This window comes from Euleptes europaea, chromosome 1 (genome assembly GCF_029931775.1).
Source record: "Euleptes europaea isolate rEulEur1 chromosome 1, rEulEur1.hap1, whole genome shotgun sequence".
NCBI classification, from domain to species: Eukaryota; Metazoa; Chordata; class Lepidosauria; order Squamata; family Sphaerodactylidae; genus Euleptes; species Euleptes europaea.
Window position 1 is genome coordinate 21258707 of NC_079312.1, and position 17970 is coordinate 21276676.

General features: G+C 47.4%; 1 protein-coding gene across 1 annotated transcript in view; it reads left to right on the forward strand.

The window, feature by feature from the left end:
• Positions 1-2442: 2442 nt before the first annotated feature.
• Positions 2443-17970, forward strand: part of LOC130473351 (vomeronasal type-2 receptor 26-like) — a 30551-nt gene continuing 15023 nt past the window's right edge. The window contains exons 1-5 of the mRNA XM_056844875.1: positions 2443-2492; positions 4587-4878; positions 5690-6499; positions 9731-9958; positions 17706-17832. Coding sequence (XP_056700853.1) covers positions 2443-2492; positions 4587-4878; positions 5690-6499; positions 9731-9958; positions 17706-17832 — 1507 coding nt within the window. The remainder of the gene's footprint in view (positions 2493-4586; positions 4879-5689; positions 6500-9730; positions 9959-17705; positions 17833-17970) is intronic.

Consider the following 17970-nt stretch of genomic DNA (forward strand, 5'->3'; position numbering starts at 1 on the left):
CAATATAAAAGATTCACATACCATAGGGAAGGGACATAGAAGGGGGTATTGTAAACTATAACATAAAAAGAGGTGGAAGGCATCTTTAAGCAAAGCATAACAACAAAAAATGGCAAGAATCAAGAACAAGGAGGGTATTTGGTGGGGGGGAGCCAAAATCAACACAGGCAGAAAATCAAGGGAAAACAGTGTGTTGCTCCACAGAGAATACAGAAAAATAGTGCACTGGTCAAAATTCTTACATGGCTGAAGGTAACTGAGGGACTATGAGATGAAATCTTTGGATCCCAATGAGGGTTTCAAAGTCCAATTAATCACTTGGAGGTAGTAAAAGTTTTTTAAACTATTTTATTATGCCATGGCCAAAAAATCCTTTCTAACTGCAAAGTCACAGTACATTCTTCTGAACCCCACACCTATGAATACATGTAGTTATACTCCATGTTACATCGATTATATTGCCTTATTTTCGACACTACCAAAAGCATCGCAACACAAAGCATCCAATCATCTACTGAAGCCCACTTTCATAGGTGATGGCCTACTGCGCATGTCTAAAACTTGTTTTTCTGCAAACTATGGCCTTGGCTAATGATAAACAGCTATGCTCAGCCATCTGGAACTGCTTCTAAGGTTGCCTGTTATTCTACTAACTCCTAGGGTACAAAAGTCTAGTCTTAGCTCTGAGCAAGGTAAAAAAAATGGTGTCAATCATGCTAATAGGCAATAACAACTTTTTCCTTAAGCAATTCAAGAGAGCTGGTGTAGTGTAGTGATTAGAGAGTTGGAGTAGGACTAGGGACACCTGAATTCAAATCCCTGCTTACCATGAAACTTGCTAGTTTACCTTGGGCCAGTCATTTTCGCTCAGCCTAACCTGATTCACAGGGACATCCATACTTATACATATTGCACACAGAGGGTTGCCAGCTCCAGGTTGGGAAATACCTGGACATTTCGGGGGTGGAGCCCTGCAAGATTCTAGTTACCTTGCCTCTTGTGTGCTACATAACAGAGGGGTGTTATCCACCTCCACCCTGCTGCTTTCACTGCTCCTGTGTCGAACGAGCCATGCTGCAGGAAGGGCAGAGCTGGCCTGTCCATTAGGCACACCTAGGCAATCGCCTCGGGTGGCAGAGTTGGAGGTGTGCCACAAGGCTATGATACCTGATGGACAGGCTGGCCACCCCACAGCACTGGGCACCACCTTCCCCGCTCTGGGTGCAACTCACCTGGGCCAGGTGGGACCATAACTCTAACACAGATCTGGTTACAAAAAGAAAGGAGAGGAGACATTTGTTTGTTTGTTAATTAGATTTTTATCCTGCCCGTTCTCAACCAGGGTCGGGCTCAGGGAGGCTCAATAATGCATTGAAGCAAATGCGTTGAAAATTTTAAATCCCAGGTTTAATCTTCTGGAAATCTTATTAAAAGATCTCAGAGAGGGAAAGACTACCATCTGGGTGAGCTTCCCCTCACCATAGTAAACAATACTGAGCTAGCTGGACCAATGGTTTCACTTAGGTCATTTATGCATGGGTAGTTTCACTCATATTTGTCCCTGGTCTGTCTCGGTTGGAGTTATGCATGAGTTTTCTGTCCATTAGAGATGACCTCGCTGCCAGCCCTCACAAACCTCTGGACTTCTCGTTCCTCTGTTAACCCAATTCTTTCCTCTCTCCTGAGCTCAGCCCAGGTGAAAGCCCCATGCATAAGGCAAAGCACAGACCATGAAAGCTTGGTTTCTCTCACAGCCAGTTACAAAACAGCGTGTAAAGAGGTGGGGATTCAAATGCTTCCTGCTTCCTCAAAGCCCTTTCTGAGCAGAAGAAAGGCTTTTTAAAACCGAAGTTTAGATTTCTCCCCTGCCCCTTTTCAGATTGCTCTGTTTTTTGTTTTTAAAATGCTTTTTTATGCTGCAATTGGGTTGGGGGGGATTTTCTCTCACAGTAAACTCTACAAAGTAAGCCAATTACAAAGCAACATTTAAAGGGGCGGGGACTTGATTTGAAGTTAGAGATTGCTGGTGCATAAATTCCCAACAGGAAAGTGTGGGTCCAGCAAGCAACAAACCTCAGGTAAAACTCCCATGCATAATTGACCACAGTCCACAGGTGCTTGTTTATGATGTTCGGGAATAATGGGTGCATGTTGTATAATCATCTACATAAATCCTAATGGAATAGTTTTGGCCTGGAGTTTTTGTGGCCCTGTTTCACTTACAGTTACTCCAACCCTGCTGACTTGATCCCTCCCACTGACTAATGAAAGACAACCACAGTGATCAGTCTCACAAACTAGTTTACTCCATCCTTGCATCTGCGGCGTGAAGTGACTCATTGCAACAGGTATATGTCACAGAGGTTACTCTTCACCTTATAATTTTCTAAACCATAGTGATTTACTCTTCACCCCAAAGCTCAAGGGAGTTTGTTTCCAAAGATGGCCTTTAAAATCAACAACATAACACCAGAATCAAAAGTAAAAATGAGGTAATTTCTTGAGCTTGAAATGGCCAGGGCATAAATATCTCCTGTGCTATTGAGAGGGTAGCCAGAATGTTAGGGTAGGCAGGGACTATACCAGTTTGAGATTTAATACCACTACCAAATCTGAAGCAATGGCTGATCTCAAGCTGTATTGGTAAAGTCACGGCGCCTGTGCTCTTGCATGGGGTAGGGTGGCTTCTCTAATCAGCAGGACGTATAGCTGAGAGCAGTTGGCGTCAGGAGGGGACTACTGCAATCATTTCCAGTATGACACTGCTGCTTCTCCTACTGTTTCTGCTGCTGCTGCCTTATGCTCCCAGCAAGGGGGCGAAGAACACACTTCCATTCAGTCTGAAAACAAATCAACCTGACCCACTGAATTATTACAAGCCAGGAGACCACCTCATTGGTGGGATCATATCTACAACAAACACTCTATTCTTGCCATATGCTTTTAATCCAATACCTCCTAATACCAGCTTTTATATGTAAGTAATCGTGCGGTGGCATTGTTTTGGTTCTCTGTTTCATGTTTTCCAGATGTCTTTTCTTATTATGAACAGTATCTTTTCTCTGGGACTTGTATCTGGGAAATCATGTCTTTGGTTCAATCCCTGCTTTGCGTTAGGAGAAAATTTTAATTTGGGTGTTGTGAGATGTGCTGTTTTCTCCATCGGCACTATCATGTAGTGATCAGCTGTTGTGCTTCATGCTTTGGATCTGAGCTAGCATGAATTTAGTTCTAGAAGTTTTTTCTACCTTTTAAGGAGAATCAAACTGGCTTACAATCTACTTCCTTTCCTCTCCACAAAACAGACACTTTGTGAGGTAGGTGGGACTGAGAGAGTTCGAAGAGAACTGTGACTAGCCCAAGGTCATCCAGCTGGCTTCATGTGTAGGAGTGGAGAAACCAACCTGGGCCACCAGATTAGAGTCTGCCACTAATGTAAAGGAGTGGGGAATCAAACCCAATTTTTCCGTCCACTGTCCCTAACAGCTATACCATGCTGACTCTCTTTTAAGACAGTGGGACTCTGTGGCCACATTTGTAATTATAATCAACCAAAAGAACCATGTGAATACTGTGTGCCCTTTGCATCACCTTAACAAATGCACACATACAATAAGGTAAAACATAACTATTAGCATTAAATATACAACTATTATAACCTTTTTAATTGCCAGATTACCCTTGTACATGGAGGATTGTCTCTCTCCACCACTGTTGAATCTTGCCCTGCCCTTGTATATCTGAAGTGAGGGAAGGGATTTCCATCCTGCCTTCTCCCTTTCTCCTCAGCATGAGGCACAACAGATGAGACAGAAAGCAAGCTGGCTATGGAGAAATGGAAATGAAACCATTACCACAACCCTGTGCCCAGCTTGCTCTTTTTTCATGAGGTGGTGGTGGTGGTTATGGTGGTTTTACTATCTCTTCTCTGCAGGCAGCTTGCTCTCCTCCCAGGAGCGGTCTAGTGCTGAGATGAGAGTGCAGAGGCTGTAGAAAATGGTGCAGGAGTGTTCTTGGAGAGGATGGGCACTTTACTTCCATCCCTAGCATGAGTCTTGCAGTTTCCCAATCCTCCATGGCCTTTCCTGAAACATGGAATAGGCTTCAGAATGGAAAATGAGGCTCACAAGAGCCACAAGTGACTCCCAAGACACTAACATCACTGTACCAAGAGAACACACAGAGGGTGGGATCCAGCAATCCATGGACCCAACAATCCCAGCTCTCTCCCACCTCCACCATTTCTCACCATAGGAAAGGTTATTCCTAGCAGCATGCAACCCCTGTGGAGTAACAGCCTTGAGGATGAGGAGGCTTCAGTGAGGCTAACAGAAGAGTCAGAAAGGGCAATTTTATCTCCAACCCTTTTGCAGCCTCTGGATTTGTGTGGCTATACGTCCACGGGAGTAATGTGAGATTGCTGGGAAGTGGGAAATGAAGGAAAGTTCAGTGACTGTCAATGTCTTCTGCTGAAGAATCAAGGGATCCAACACAGAGAGTTTTGTTATTGTGATTTTAGACTGCAGCAATTGGGCATGTTTCTCTTTACTGGAAGATACAAATGCGACCTGTCTATTTTATTGCAGCATAGGAGACATAGTGTACTGGTACATCTTGCCATTCTTGTTTGCCATTCATGAGGTCAACCAGAATCCCAGGCTCTTGTCCAATATCACACTTGGCTACAACTTCTATGAGAATTATTTTAATGAAAGGATGACTTCTAATGCCATGGTAGACCTTCCTTCTGTAGGACAGAAGAATGTTCCAAATTATAACTGTGGAGGACAAAAGAACTTGCTAGCTGTTGTGGAAGGAACTGACTCAGAAATCTCCAACCAGATTTCCACCATGTTGGGCACCTACAAAATCCCACAAGTATGAACTGTTTGTGTGGTGTGGTGTGTGCATGTGTGTGTGTGTGTGTGTGTGTGTGTGTGCTGGGGCTAACAACATACATTTTTGCTCATTTTAATACATTTAGAGTCAAACTAAATGAGATTATTGACTTATTTATTTATCTGCAGAATTGATACCCTGCAGTTCTCCTATCATAAGGGTCACAAACGTAGCTAACAGATTAAAAACATACATTATAAAAACACACCTTAAAAAACATTAAAACCAAACAAAAATACATCATTAAAAAAGGACAAAAAGGAGGGATCACTGAGGGAATGCCGGGCAAAAAAAAAAAAAGCCTTCACCCACTGGCGGAAGATGGCAACAGAAGGGGGCAGACTATTCTGTATGAGGAGAGAATTCCAGAATTTCATTGTCATGACTTCTCCCCTTTCCCTGTTAATCTCAAAGGGTGGGGGCACACAAAGTAAGATTCTGGATTATAACAGTAGTGGTTGGGTAGGTTCATAAGAAATCAGCAACTGCAATGAGGAAATGACCTGGGTGGTTGACACTATCCAACAAGGCAAACGGCAGCCGCAAAAAAGCAATTGAAATTGGAAAAATAGCCACAGGGGCAGGGTTAACGCCTCATCAAAACATTCGGTAGATCCAGTCCCCTTCCAGTGGGAAGGGGATGGCTACTATTTACAAGGGGAAAAAATGCACAGGAGAGCCAGTCACATATCTCCCAAGCTCTTGACTTCCTTGGCCTTCAGATTAAAAAATGTCCTGAGAATTATCTGAATTTACAAACAAAATACCAACCTCTTCCTCTCCTTACTAGGTCAGTTATGGTTCTGGTAGTCATGTTGCCAAAGATAAAACTCAGTTCCCTTTTTTATATCGGATGGTCCCAAAACAAGAATCCCAATATGGGGGCATTGTCAAGATACTGCTGCATTTCAAATGGACGTGGATCGGTCTCTTAGCTCCAGACAATGAGATGGGAGAGAACTTCATGAGCACTTTCACAACCATAGTCGCCAGGAGTGGTGTTTGTGTCTGCTTCTCACAAAAGATCCCGACCTTTAAGCTGGAAAAGGCACTGTTGGACAATCTGGTTACATTTCTCAAGCAGAGAACATGCAATGTAGTTGTTTACCATGAGGATTCTTACACCATGATTGTTCTAGGAACTGTGATGAAAGAATTTGAAATGGTCGAACATTCCATGGTTGGGAAAGTTTGGATCACAACAATTTTACATGGCCTCAGTTTGACATGGTTTTACAAGGTCTTTGATATCCAGAATATCCATGGTTCATTGTTCTTAATTCAGACAAAGGAAACAACAAAACATTACAGTTTTGATTCATACCTCTCTGATATCAATAAAACTGGAGAGGAAGTATTTCACTGTTCGTATTCAAAACACATGTTTGTGAAAGGCTGGAGAAGATGCACAGAGAAGGAGGATATGGAGACTCCATCCCAGGAACTGCTTGACAGAATTCTGTCTCAAGACAGCTATACTATTTACAACATTATCCAATCTCTGGCTCATGCCTTAAATGCTGCATATACATCCAGGTCCAATCAGATAATGATGATAGATGGGAAATGGCTAGGACCTCAAAGGTTACATCCTTGGCAGGTATTCCTTTTCCCTCACAGGTTCACTGAAAAAATTATTATGGATTGCTCAATCGTGGATCCAGATTGAGATTTGTACAAATACAGGCAATTCAAGTTTGTCATGCAGGTACCTTTTGTCATGCAATCTTAGGCATGGGTCAGTTCCAGTGCAGTAATGTCACTTCTATCTCAATAATGTTTACTTCTGGTCAAGAAGTTGCAAAGACATGCGCAGCCTTCTGCACTTGGTAGGCAGCAACATTTCCAGGTGGAGCTTCAAAGAAATAAGTGGCAAATCAGTGATTTCTTCAAAGCCACCAGGAACATCTATACCACTGTTCCTGACCAAGTATTTCTGTGCATGATTTAATTCTTATTATTTGTTAGCATCTAGATTAAAGTAGATTAAAAGCCATTATTTTAAACATTTATTTCCTGATAAATAACTTTCTTAAAATAGATTTTTGTAAAAATACATTTACGGAGTACTTTATACAGGCTACATGAAACATTGCATGTGGCTGCAAATCAGTCACAGACATCTTGAATTAGGTGACTGGTATATTTTATGTTTCTAAGCAGTAAAGATGTTAATAGTACTATGAGCAACTTTTCATTCAAAATTGAAATGAGAGAATAATACAAGTTTAGCATTAGCTCTTCAGTCTCCAGGATGTCCCCTTCAGTTTCTTACTTTGGGGGACCAGAGACAACATGAGTGAAAATTTGGAGTTCAAATAGATTTGCAAGGGAGCCCAGGTTGTAGAAGCTGATGATCTCTGTTTGACTCTAATTCTTTCTCAACTGACGCACCCTGCCTTAATCATTGTCATAGCAGGCAATGAGCCTTTACTTTTGAAAGAACTATGTACGCATCATGGGGGTGACACTGATCATGAGAAATCTACCCCAAGTAGATAGAGTTGCTGTCACTGATTTTTTAAAATTTGTTTTAAAAAGGTCCTAAAACCAACCTTTTGTTCTTTAAATAGAAGCTGTCATGTCACAATATTTAAAAGCAGGCTATTTATGCAAAGGTATTAGATTGAAAAAAGCTGGTACTCAAGGTAGGATAGGGTAGCTACAGGCCTCGGCCTGGTTAAGAGCCTGGACAAGCTTTGGTACGAAATGTACTTCTCAGTGATGCTCCAAGTGCCACAGTCATGAACAAAGGCTAGGGCTGTCGATTCGGTTCCATCCAAACTGAAAAACAGCCGAATTTGCCCCGATTCAGCAGTTTACAGTTTGGATAGAACCAAAGTAAAAAAAGGCGGGAAAATGACGAGCTGAACTTAGCGAGTTCAGGAGCGCTCCGAATAAATTCGTGCAAATTCAGCGTCCCCAATCTGCCTTTTCCCGCCTTTTGGAAAGAGCCCCGAGAAGGCAGGCGGGTGGCTCTTTAAACTGATCCCTGCTGTCATGGGCCCTGCCTTGGGAGCTGAGGACTCGGAGGACTCTGAAGCTGAAGTGGAGGAAAAGATTGCCTCTGGGCCCTCAGTACCTCCATTGCAGCCAGTAGCACAGGAGCCTGAAACAACTCAGCAGGAACCACAGCTAGGCAGAGAGATGGAACAAGGGCAGACAGAAGCTACTCTTCCCCCAACCCCTGCAGTGGAAGCTGAGAATGGCAGCCCTCTAAGCTCACCTGAACCTGATAGGCGTGTCAGGACTCGGCAGTGTGTGGTTCTGCAAGGTAGAAGGAGAAGTGCTCGCTTGGAGAGGCTAAGCAGACAGAGAACTGGTGCTGAGTCGTTTCAGGATGAAGCCTAGCCTGGAATTGCACTGACTGATAAAGGCAGTGCAGGCGTGCTTTCACTTTGCGGAAGCAACCGTGCAGTTTCTCTGTGTTCCTGCTACCTCTCATGATTAATCTCTCCGGCCATTGACTCCTGCCTTCTTTGATGACCCCTCCGACTTCTGACCTCGGTAAACAGCATAATCTTCGCCACCTGCTCCAAAAGGGGCTACATACCTCCCGCACGTCTGAGGACTGCGGGCACCCCCCGGCCCTTGGCCTACACCAGCACATCCGCTGCCAAGGCTGGCAGCGTGGCTCAGTTTAAAGAGCCACCCCCCTCTTCTCGGGGTTCCAGAGAAGGCAGACGGGTGGGTCTTTACTGATCTGCGCTGCCAGACTTGGCAGCGGGGATCTGTTTAGAGAGCCACCCCCCTCTTCTCGGGTGGTTCGGGAGCCCCGAGAAGAGGGGGATGGCTCTTTAAACAGATTCCCGCTGTCACCCTCTCCCTCGATAGAAAAGCAGGTACAGCATCTTCTACCAGAGACTTGGGAGAGTCATCAGGCAGAATATATGGCATGGAGCTAGATGATTTGGTGGTCAGATTCAAGAAAAGGCACACTCAAATGTGGCTCAAATTGCAGTTAACAGAGTGGCAGCTATGGTGAGCTCAAGATTATGTATTAGGCTATTTATAACGTCTGGCTCTCCCTTCCTGGAATGCAGTTTGATCAGTGTAGGAATCTGTTCGGCATCTCATTATTATTAATGACAATTATCCAATTATTATTCATGCTACCCATAGCTTTGCGCAGGCCCATTGCAAGCATTCACGGGAAACTGAGTTTTCCCATAATTCTTGGGTCTTTTCTATGGCGGTGGGGGCAACCATTTGGGGGCCCCCAAAATTGGACCCCCTGTCCCAAACTTTACCAAATTTTGGGGTTAGGGCAAGAAGAGTCCCTGTAGCTACCCTGAAAATTGGTGACTCTGTCTTGAAAAATACGCCCCCCCAAAAAAAAAACTCTCAAAAAATTCCATATATACTACCTGAATTTGGGGGGGAACCGGGATATAAAGCCTAAATACCCATTTACCGATATGGGTATTTAGTTTATTACGGATTTCCTGGGGGGGAAATTGGGTTCAATAAACCTGTACCTGAAATTTACGGGGGAGGGGATTTCTGCACAGCCCTACAGCTGTCCATCACCAACGGTTGTCTTTAGGATGTGGAACCAAGATTATATTTCTAAGGACTGTAACTTAGGAAGTGTCCTCAGGTTCAATGTCAATATGAAAAAGTCACTGTGTCTGGGGCTCATGAGTAAAGACCCTGTGTCATAGGACATTAGCAGTGTCATTCTAAACAGAGTTGTACCCTTTTATGCCATTGACTTATAAGGGTGTAATCCTGTTTAAGACAGCACTATAGAGCTCCCAATGGCAGGGCTGAAATATTTAATATGGCTCCCTGAAATTTCTTAATGCTTCTGCATTCTGTGTCATCTTAGCTCCATCCCTTCCTCAGAAACATCCAGTTTTACAATGAATCCAGAGAGGCACTTCCTTTTGACAAGAACAGGTACCTTGCAGATAACTTTGATATTATGAACTGGGTTGCATTTCCCAATGAGTCCATTGTTAATATGAAAGTTGGGAGTATAGAAAGGCAGAACACTTCAGACATAAAGCTCATCATTGACCAAAATGCCATTGTGTGGCCCAGTTGGTTCAACCAGGTAGGGAAACCAGATCTTTAATACTTTTACCATCCTATACCCTCTAATAACTTGTTATTACTATATGTGGTACATGATTCAAATCCAGTTAGTCTAATTTCACAGGAATTGGTGGAGATTGCATCATAGGACATAGTTATAGAGGTATGCAGGTAACAACAGTTGATGTTATCATAGTATCTAGGTTTGCCAGCCTAGCGAGGGAAACCCCAGGAACATAGGGGAAGAAACTGGACAGAATGGCATCATGCAACACCATAATGCCACTTCCGGCTGCATTCCTTGGAAGTGATGTCACCACGTTGCACGATACCCTAAGAAGATCTCTATCATCAGGCCAGATTAGACATTATGAGAACAGAGTTCTGCCATTTTCTAGACTTTCATCTGTAGCCACATGGGGCCCTACATCAGATAAAGGTGGTGATGTGGGGAAAGGGATGTTAACTCTCCATCCTGTTTTTGTGATCTCCTCCCGTCCCCAACCACTATATCCTCTGCAGGGGAGTAGCACCTCAGGATGACAGATGTCAGAGTGAGAAATGGAGTAGGCAAATGGGTATAAACCCCACCCTCTCCAGTGCTGTGTGCTGAATATGAATCCGGGCCCATGCAGCTGCAATTTAAAGTTTAAAACACAAGGGGAGGTTCCTTACAGATCTTCCATCGGCAGTTCTACGTTGGCTCTCATTTCCATTAACACAGAGACGTGTAACATTTTTTGCTTTCAGAGGGTAGCTGTGAGGGTCTCTGTCTTTGTGTCTCTGCTTTCCATCACCTGCTGTGTTATCAGTGAACTCGTAAAAGCAGTTCACACCTTCTGGTCTCAGGCGCCAGGCCTGATGGCCCATGTATCTTCCCCCCCCCGCTGTTCTTCCTGCCAGTACTCCCTCAGGCCGATGCGGCCTTGGAAGTGTGATAGCCGCCCAGACTTCCTGGGATCTGTCTGATGTTTTGTATTATGCCAAGCTTGTAACTTCCCATAACAATAAGTGTGAACCCCAGTGCCCCAGTGCCCTGGAGTCAATATATTCTGTAAACCCGTATAGCCCCTCACTTGCAACTTTCTACCTGTGCCTGTCTCATCTCCTGAAGGCTTCAATAAATCGATTGTTTCTGTATCAACGTCTGAGCAACTGATTTGGAGAAGCAAACTCAGAGAGGGGGATCTCTCACATTAAGTTGCAAGTCCTTGCCTCTCGGACTGCAGCTGTACCGCTTTGGACAGAATGTCAGCCGACGAGGACACCACCCCTAACCCCGATGCCCCCAAGGAACCGGACGAGCCGGAGAAGCCGGACCCTAAAGAGGAGGGAGCCAAGCCAAAGAAACCGAAGGGTCGCGCCCCCGACCAAGATCGGGACGGACGTCCCCGGGGGCTCACTTATTGGCTGGACTCTCCCAAGGGCTGGTCGCTCTCGCGGACTGCGGCGAAGGATCGCCGGTTGGCCTTCCCCAGCACGGGACTCGAAGGGGACCCGGCCCGCAAAGAGGCCCTCATGGAGGAAGAACGAAAGCAGTGGCAGGAAGACCGCCGGGCTATGCAGGAACAGATGGAGATCATGCAACGCGTAATGGGTGAGATGGCCACGACCCTAGATGCGCTGAAATTGCAACCTCCAGCCGGTGCTCCCCCAGACGGGGCGCCAGTAGTTCCGCCCGCAACCCCTGCCCCCCCGGCCCGTCGGGACCTGAAAGTCACGTATGACGGGTCGGGAGACCAGTTGACCTTTTTTATGGTCCAAGTAGACATTTTTATGCGGGAACAAGGCCGAACCTTCGTTTCTGAGGAGTCCCGGGTGCAGTACGTGGCTTCCTTACTGCAAGGGGAGGCGGCTGCCTGGATGGTGTTGCAGTATGAACTCCGCTCGCCGGTGCTGCGAACCCTGGACGAGTTCATGGTAGCACTCCGAAACCGTTTTGAGGACCCGACTCTAGGTGAGCGGGCTAAAGCCTCCCTGATGCAACTGCGCCAAGGGACTAAGTCGGTGGCGCAGTATGCAAGTGAGTTCCAGTCACTGGCTAGCCGAATTCTGGACTGGAGTGAGGCTACCTTGGTACAATGTTTCAGGGAGGGTCTCAACCCAGACCTCCAACATTGGGCCTTCATGCAAGGGAACCCCCCGGATGTGGATGGTTGGGTTCGCCATGCTGCTGACATCGAGAATCGCAAACAACTCCTGAACTTGTCCAAGCAACGGATTGGGCGAGACCCCAGGCCCCGGGGTGACCGTGGCCGGGAACTCCGGCAAGGGGGTGGCGGGGTCCTCTCGGCCGCGGAACGCCGCAAGCGGTTCGAGGCCGGCGTCTGCCTGATCTGCGGGGGAAAGGGTCACTTTGCATCGCAATGCCCCTCTCGCTCAGGCCGTCCGACCCCTCCCCGCCAAACCCAGGCCGAGCCGACGAAACCGGCCGCCGACAGCCAGCCTCGCCGCAGAAGTGGACCACTGAGCCGGCGCTCCGGCGCACCCTCCGCTCTCCACGCACGTCCCCAGGATGGGGCATCCGACTCTACGGTCCCATCGGGGTCCCGGATTACAAATACCGTCTTTGATTCGGACGGCTCCCCGGAGGCCACTACCCCGTCCCCCTCTTCCTGCGAGGAGGAAGAGTGGGAACAGCCGGCAAAAAACGCCGTCGGTCTGCTGTAGAGGGGGCTCCGCAGCAGACCGTCCCTATCGTTGTGCAAGGAGCTCCACCGATGGTAAGCGCCCAAGAGGACAATGTATTTGTGCGTGTCCATCTGTCCCTACCCAAAGGGGGTCCCCCGTTAGAGGTCCCCGCGTTGGTCGACTCGGGGTGTGCCCGCACCATGATAAATGAGGAAACTGCCAAGAAGTTGGGTGTCCGGCGCAAGCGGCTTCCGGGACCCCTCCGTTTTTCCCAAATGGACGGGAGTGACTTTAAACGGGGCCCGGTGACCCACAGAACTGCAGCCGTGATTATGTCCGTGGGGGAACATTGGGAACGGTTGTATTTCACTATCGCCCCTATTGTAACCCCTGTGGTGTTAGGGATGAACTGGTTAAGGGGGCACAATCCCTCCATTGATTGGGTTAAACGGGTGCTTTCCTTCCCCGAAAACCCCTGTGGGTTGCATGACAAGGAACGGGTACTCAGGACTCCAGCCGCCGCACTGGTAGGGTCCCCCGCCCCAGTCTCTCCTCAATTACCCTCTGAGTACTCGCAATTTACTGATGTTTTTGATGTTAGAGAGTGCGACGAACTGCCTCCCCACAGAGAAACGGACTGTGCCATCGAGATTGTAGGGGAAGGCAAACTGTCTAAGGGAAAGGTTTACCCCATGAGCCCTAGTGAAAAGACAGTGTTGCGAGACTATCTGGATGTCAATCTGGCGAGGGGTTTCATACGCCCCTCCAAGGCTCCTTATTCAGCCCCAGCTTTCTTTGTAAAGAAAAAGACGGGAGATTTAAGACTGTGTATTGACTTTCGCAGACTGAACGCAGTCACCCAGTCTAATGCTTACCCCCTCCCTCTTATTCCTGACCTTCTAGCACAATTAAAGGAGGGCCGAATCTTCACCAAACTGGACTTGGTAGAAGCCTACCACCGCATTCGCATCAAAGAAGGAGACGAACCCAAAACGGCCTTTTCCAGTTGTTTTGGGATGTTTGAGTACCTAGTCATGCCGTTCGGACTTTCGGGGGCTCCGAGTGTCTTTATGCAATTAATTAATGAGGTTTTGCATGATTTGCTGTTTCGGGGGGTGGTGGTATTTCTCGATGACATCCTTATTTACTCTGAAACCATGGAAGACCATGTGCGCCTAGTGCGAGAGGTGCTCCAGCGGCTGCGGGAGCACAAACTGTATGCTAAGGTGTCCAAATGTGAATTCCACCAACCCTCCATTACATTTCTGGGGTATGTGATCTCTCACCAAGGGTTGGAAATGGACCCCGCCAAGGTCCAGGCAGTGCGGGACTGGGAACCCCCCACTACCCGCCGCCAACTTCAGCAGTTTTTGGGGTTTGCCAATTTTTACCGGAACTTCATTCCTAACTTTGCCCAAGTTGCGCTTCCCCTCACTGCCCTGTTGCGTACCAAGGACAAGGGGGCTAGCGCCGCGCTTCCCTCCGCCCGTTTGCAATGGTCCCCCCAGTGCCAGCTAGCTTTTGAACGTTTGAAGCTACTTTTTTCATCCGAACCCGTTTTGGCTCACCCAGATTGCACCAAGCCTTTTGTGGTGCAAGTGGATGCCTCGGATGTAGCCATGGGCGGGGCCCTATTGCAGAGGGATGAGGGGGGACGGTTGAGACCATGCGCCTACTTCTCCAAGAAGTTTTCCCAGTCTGAAATCAACTGGGCCATTTGGGAGAAGGAGGCAGCAGCGGTCAAACATGCCCTTACCATATGGCGACACTTCTTGGAAGGGGCCGAACTGCCATTCGAAGTGTGTACCGATCACAAGAATCTTGAGGCCCTCAAGGGGGCTAGAAAACTCAATGCCAAACAGGTTCGGTGGGCCCAATTTTTCGCTAAGTTCCGGTTCACTCTCAGACATGTCCCTGGCAAAGAAAATGCCCTAGCCGACGCTTTGTCACGACTTCCCCAGTATCGCAACGATTTCGATCGCCCAGTCGACTCCCTGTTCACTCCCGAGCAGCGAGGGGAAGTTCCTAGCTTAGCCGTCACCACCCGGTCCCAAGCCCGACCACCGGAGACCCCCCCTACACTCAAAGGCATCCCGGAAGCCTTCCAACAGCGACTCCGGGACGCCTCCTTGCAGGAGGAGGAGCATCATCTCCTCCCCACTGGTCTGGAACGTACCAACACTTGGTGGGTGCAAGGGGGGAAACTGTACGTCCCCTCCTCTCTTCGCAAGGAAGTATTGGGACTTGTACATGGTGCCAGGCTAGCGGGTCATTTTGGTTTCATAAAAACGCTTCACCTGGTTCGAAGACAATTCTGGTGGCCCGGTATGAGATCTGATGTAGAGTTGTATGTGCGCAGCTGCCCCACCTGCGCCACAGCCAAGAAACGGATGGGAAAACCCCCAGGGCTTCTCAAACCGCTTGAGAGCCCCTCCCGTCCCTGGGAAGTCATCGCCATGGATTTTATCACCGACCTACCTCCGAGTCGGGGAAAAACGGTTCTTTGGGTTATCACAGACCTCTTTTCCAAACAGGTTCACTTCGTTCCATGTGCAGGCCTTCCTTCAGCCCAGGGCTTAGCTAAACTGTTCATCACACACGTCCTCAGGCTACACTCGATCCCGAGGAAGGTCCTCTCCGACCGGGGGGTCCAGTTTGTTGCCAAATTCTGGCGGGCCTTCCTAAAGTTAATGGGAGTGGAAGAGCAGGGCCTTTCTTCCGCCTATCACCCCCAAACGGATGGTCAAACAGAACGAGTAAATGCGGTGGTAGAATGTTATTTGCGTTGCTATGTAAATTTCCACCAGGACGACTGGGTCGACCTGCTGCCATTTGCCGAATATGCGTATAACAATGCGCCTCATTCCTCTACCGGCTTTAGTCCCTTCCAAGTTATATACGGGACGGATTTCGGCCCTTTCGGTTCTGCCCCCGTCTCGCCAGAGCTCCAGTCTACCCCTGACCTTCAGGAGTGGATTCAGGTGGTTAAATCCACCTGGCCATGGTTGCTCAAAAATCTGGAAAGGGCAAAAAGCAAGTACAAGGAACAAGCAGACAAACACCGGTCTCCGGGATGGGAACTCAAGGTGGGGGAGCAAGTCTATCTGTCCACCAAAAACCTCCGCTCTCTTCGCCCCTGCAAAAAACTGAGCGACCGTTATGTGGGACCTTTCCCCATTACCAGAGTAATCAACGAGGTTACTGTGGAACTGGACCTCCCAAAAACTCTGAAAGGAGTCCATCCAGTCTTTCATATAAGCCTCCTCAAACCCTATGTGGCAGCCCCCCAGTTCCACCCCCCTCCCGCACACGAGATTCCTACCGTAGTAGGAGGGGACACCCATTTGGAAATATCCAAGGTTTTAGACTCCAAATGGAAGAAAGGGAATCTGTTTTACTTTGTTCGCTGGAAAAACCTTGGCTCCGCTCATGACGAATGGGTGGCCGCACCCCACATGGCGGCTCCTCGCTTAGTCCGGGAATTCCACCTTGCTTATCCCGATAAGCCTCGTCCTCTCGGGGACCCCGGGGGGGGGCCTTAAGGGGGGCAGAATGTGAGGGTCTCTGTCTTTGTGTCTCTGCTTTCCATCACCTGCTGTGTTATCAGTGAACTCGTAAAAGCAGTTCACACCTTCTGGTCTCAGGCGCCAGGCCTGATGGCCCATGTATCTTCCCCCCCCCGCTGTTCTTCCTGCCAGTACTCCCTCAGGCCGATGCGGCCTTGGAAGTGTGATAGCCGCCCAGACTTCCTGGGATCTGTCTGATGTTTTGTATTATGCCAAGCTTGTAACTTCCCATAACAATAAGTGTGAACCCCAGTGCCCCAGTGCCCTGGAGTCAATATATTCTGTAAACCCGTATAGCCCCTCACTTGCAACTTTCTACCTGTGCCTGTCTCATCTCCTGAAGGCTTCAATAAATCGATTGTTTCTGTATCAACGTCTGAGCAACTGATTTGGAGAAGCAAACTCAGAGAGGGGGATCTCTCACAGTAGCCATGTTTGTCTACAGTAGAGCAGTTAGATATAAATCTATAGCACCTTAGAGACCAACAAGATTTTCAGGGTATGAGGTTCCGAGAGCCAAAATGTCCTTCATGAGACACAAGCAGGTATGGAGAACTGAGTATTTTTATCTTAGTTAGAAGGTGGGATTGGTTGTAAAGAATGCTTCTAAAAGATGCAGAGGTACAATGCATATTGTAATTTATTTATTTTTATTTTTATCCCGATTCCTGCCCCTCTCCCAGAAATTGGAGCTCGGGGCAGTTAACAACATAAATAAAGATACATATATTCTATAAAACAATTTAATACATTGGCACTTTGGTATGGCAATCAAAGCAGCTGATAGTAGGCCAAGTAAGATTGCCTTGATGGAATGCCTGAAGGAATAACTCCATCATACAGGCCCTGCAGAACCTAGACAGGTCCCAGAGGGCAGGAGTCTCTTTAGATAGAGCCACCAGATTGGGGTAATAATTGAAAAAGCCCTGGTTCTGGTTGAGGTTAAATGAGCTACCTGAGGGCCAAGCACCACCAGAAGTCCTCATAGTGGAACACAAGCACCACAGGCGGTTAAAACGGGAGAGGCAATCTTTAATGTATGATGGCCCCAGACCAGTATAGGCTTTAAAGACTAAAACCCGCACCTTGAATTTGACCAAGAAGCCAACTGGAAGCCACTGCAGCTGCTTCAAAATAGGCCAAATATGCAAAGACCACAGTGTATTGGTCAACAGCCTGGCAACAGCCTGGCAGACACATTCTGGGTAACCTAATGTTTCTGAAGCATCTTCAGGGGCAGCCCTACATAGAGTGAACTGCAATAGTCCAACCTGGAGGTGACCATCACATGAATCACTCTGGCCAGGACCAACCAGGACAAATACGGGGACAGCTGAAGAGCCTGGCAGAGATGAAAAAATGCCAACTGATGACAATTGTTTGTAATCAACTTAAATTACAGCAGAGAGGAAATGCTTGGGGGCAGAAAATTAGCATCTGTAATGAGATAAGAATCCTATGTCAGTATTCAGCCCTGGCAAGTCCATTGTACTGAGCTTATGAGTGAACTCAAGTGCAGCAATCTTCTATCAATTTTATTGTTTAGTCCTCCTTGTCTTCATGCTTTAGACCCTGCCTGTTTCTATTTGCAACAAAACCTGTCGGCCTGGATATGCCAAAGTGATTCAGAAAGAGAAGCCTCTTTGCTGCTACGGCTGTGCACTGTGCATGGAAGGGACAATCTCCACACAGGAAGGTAGGCGACAGTGGAGGAAAGGGGCAGTCTTTGGGGAACAGAGCAAAGATTCACTAAGGTTGATTCTGAGAAGGTTTTAAAAACTTCAAACTCTGATTCTTTCTTAGTTTGTATGTTAAGAACATGTTAAGAACAAGG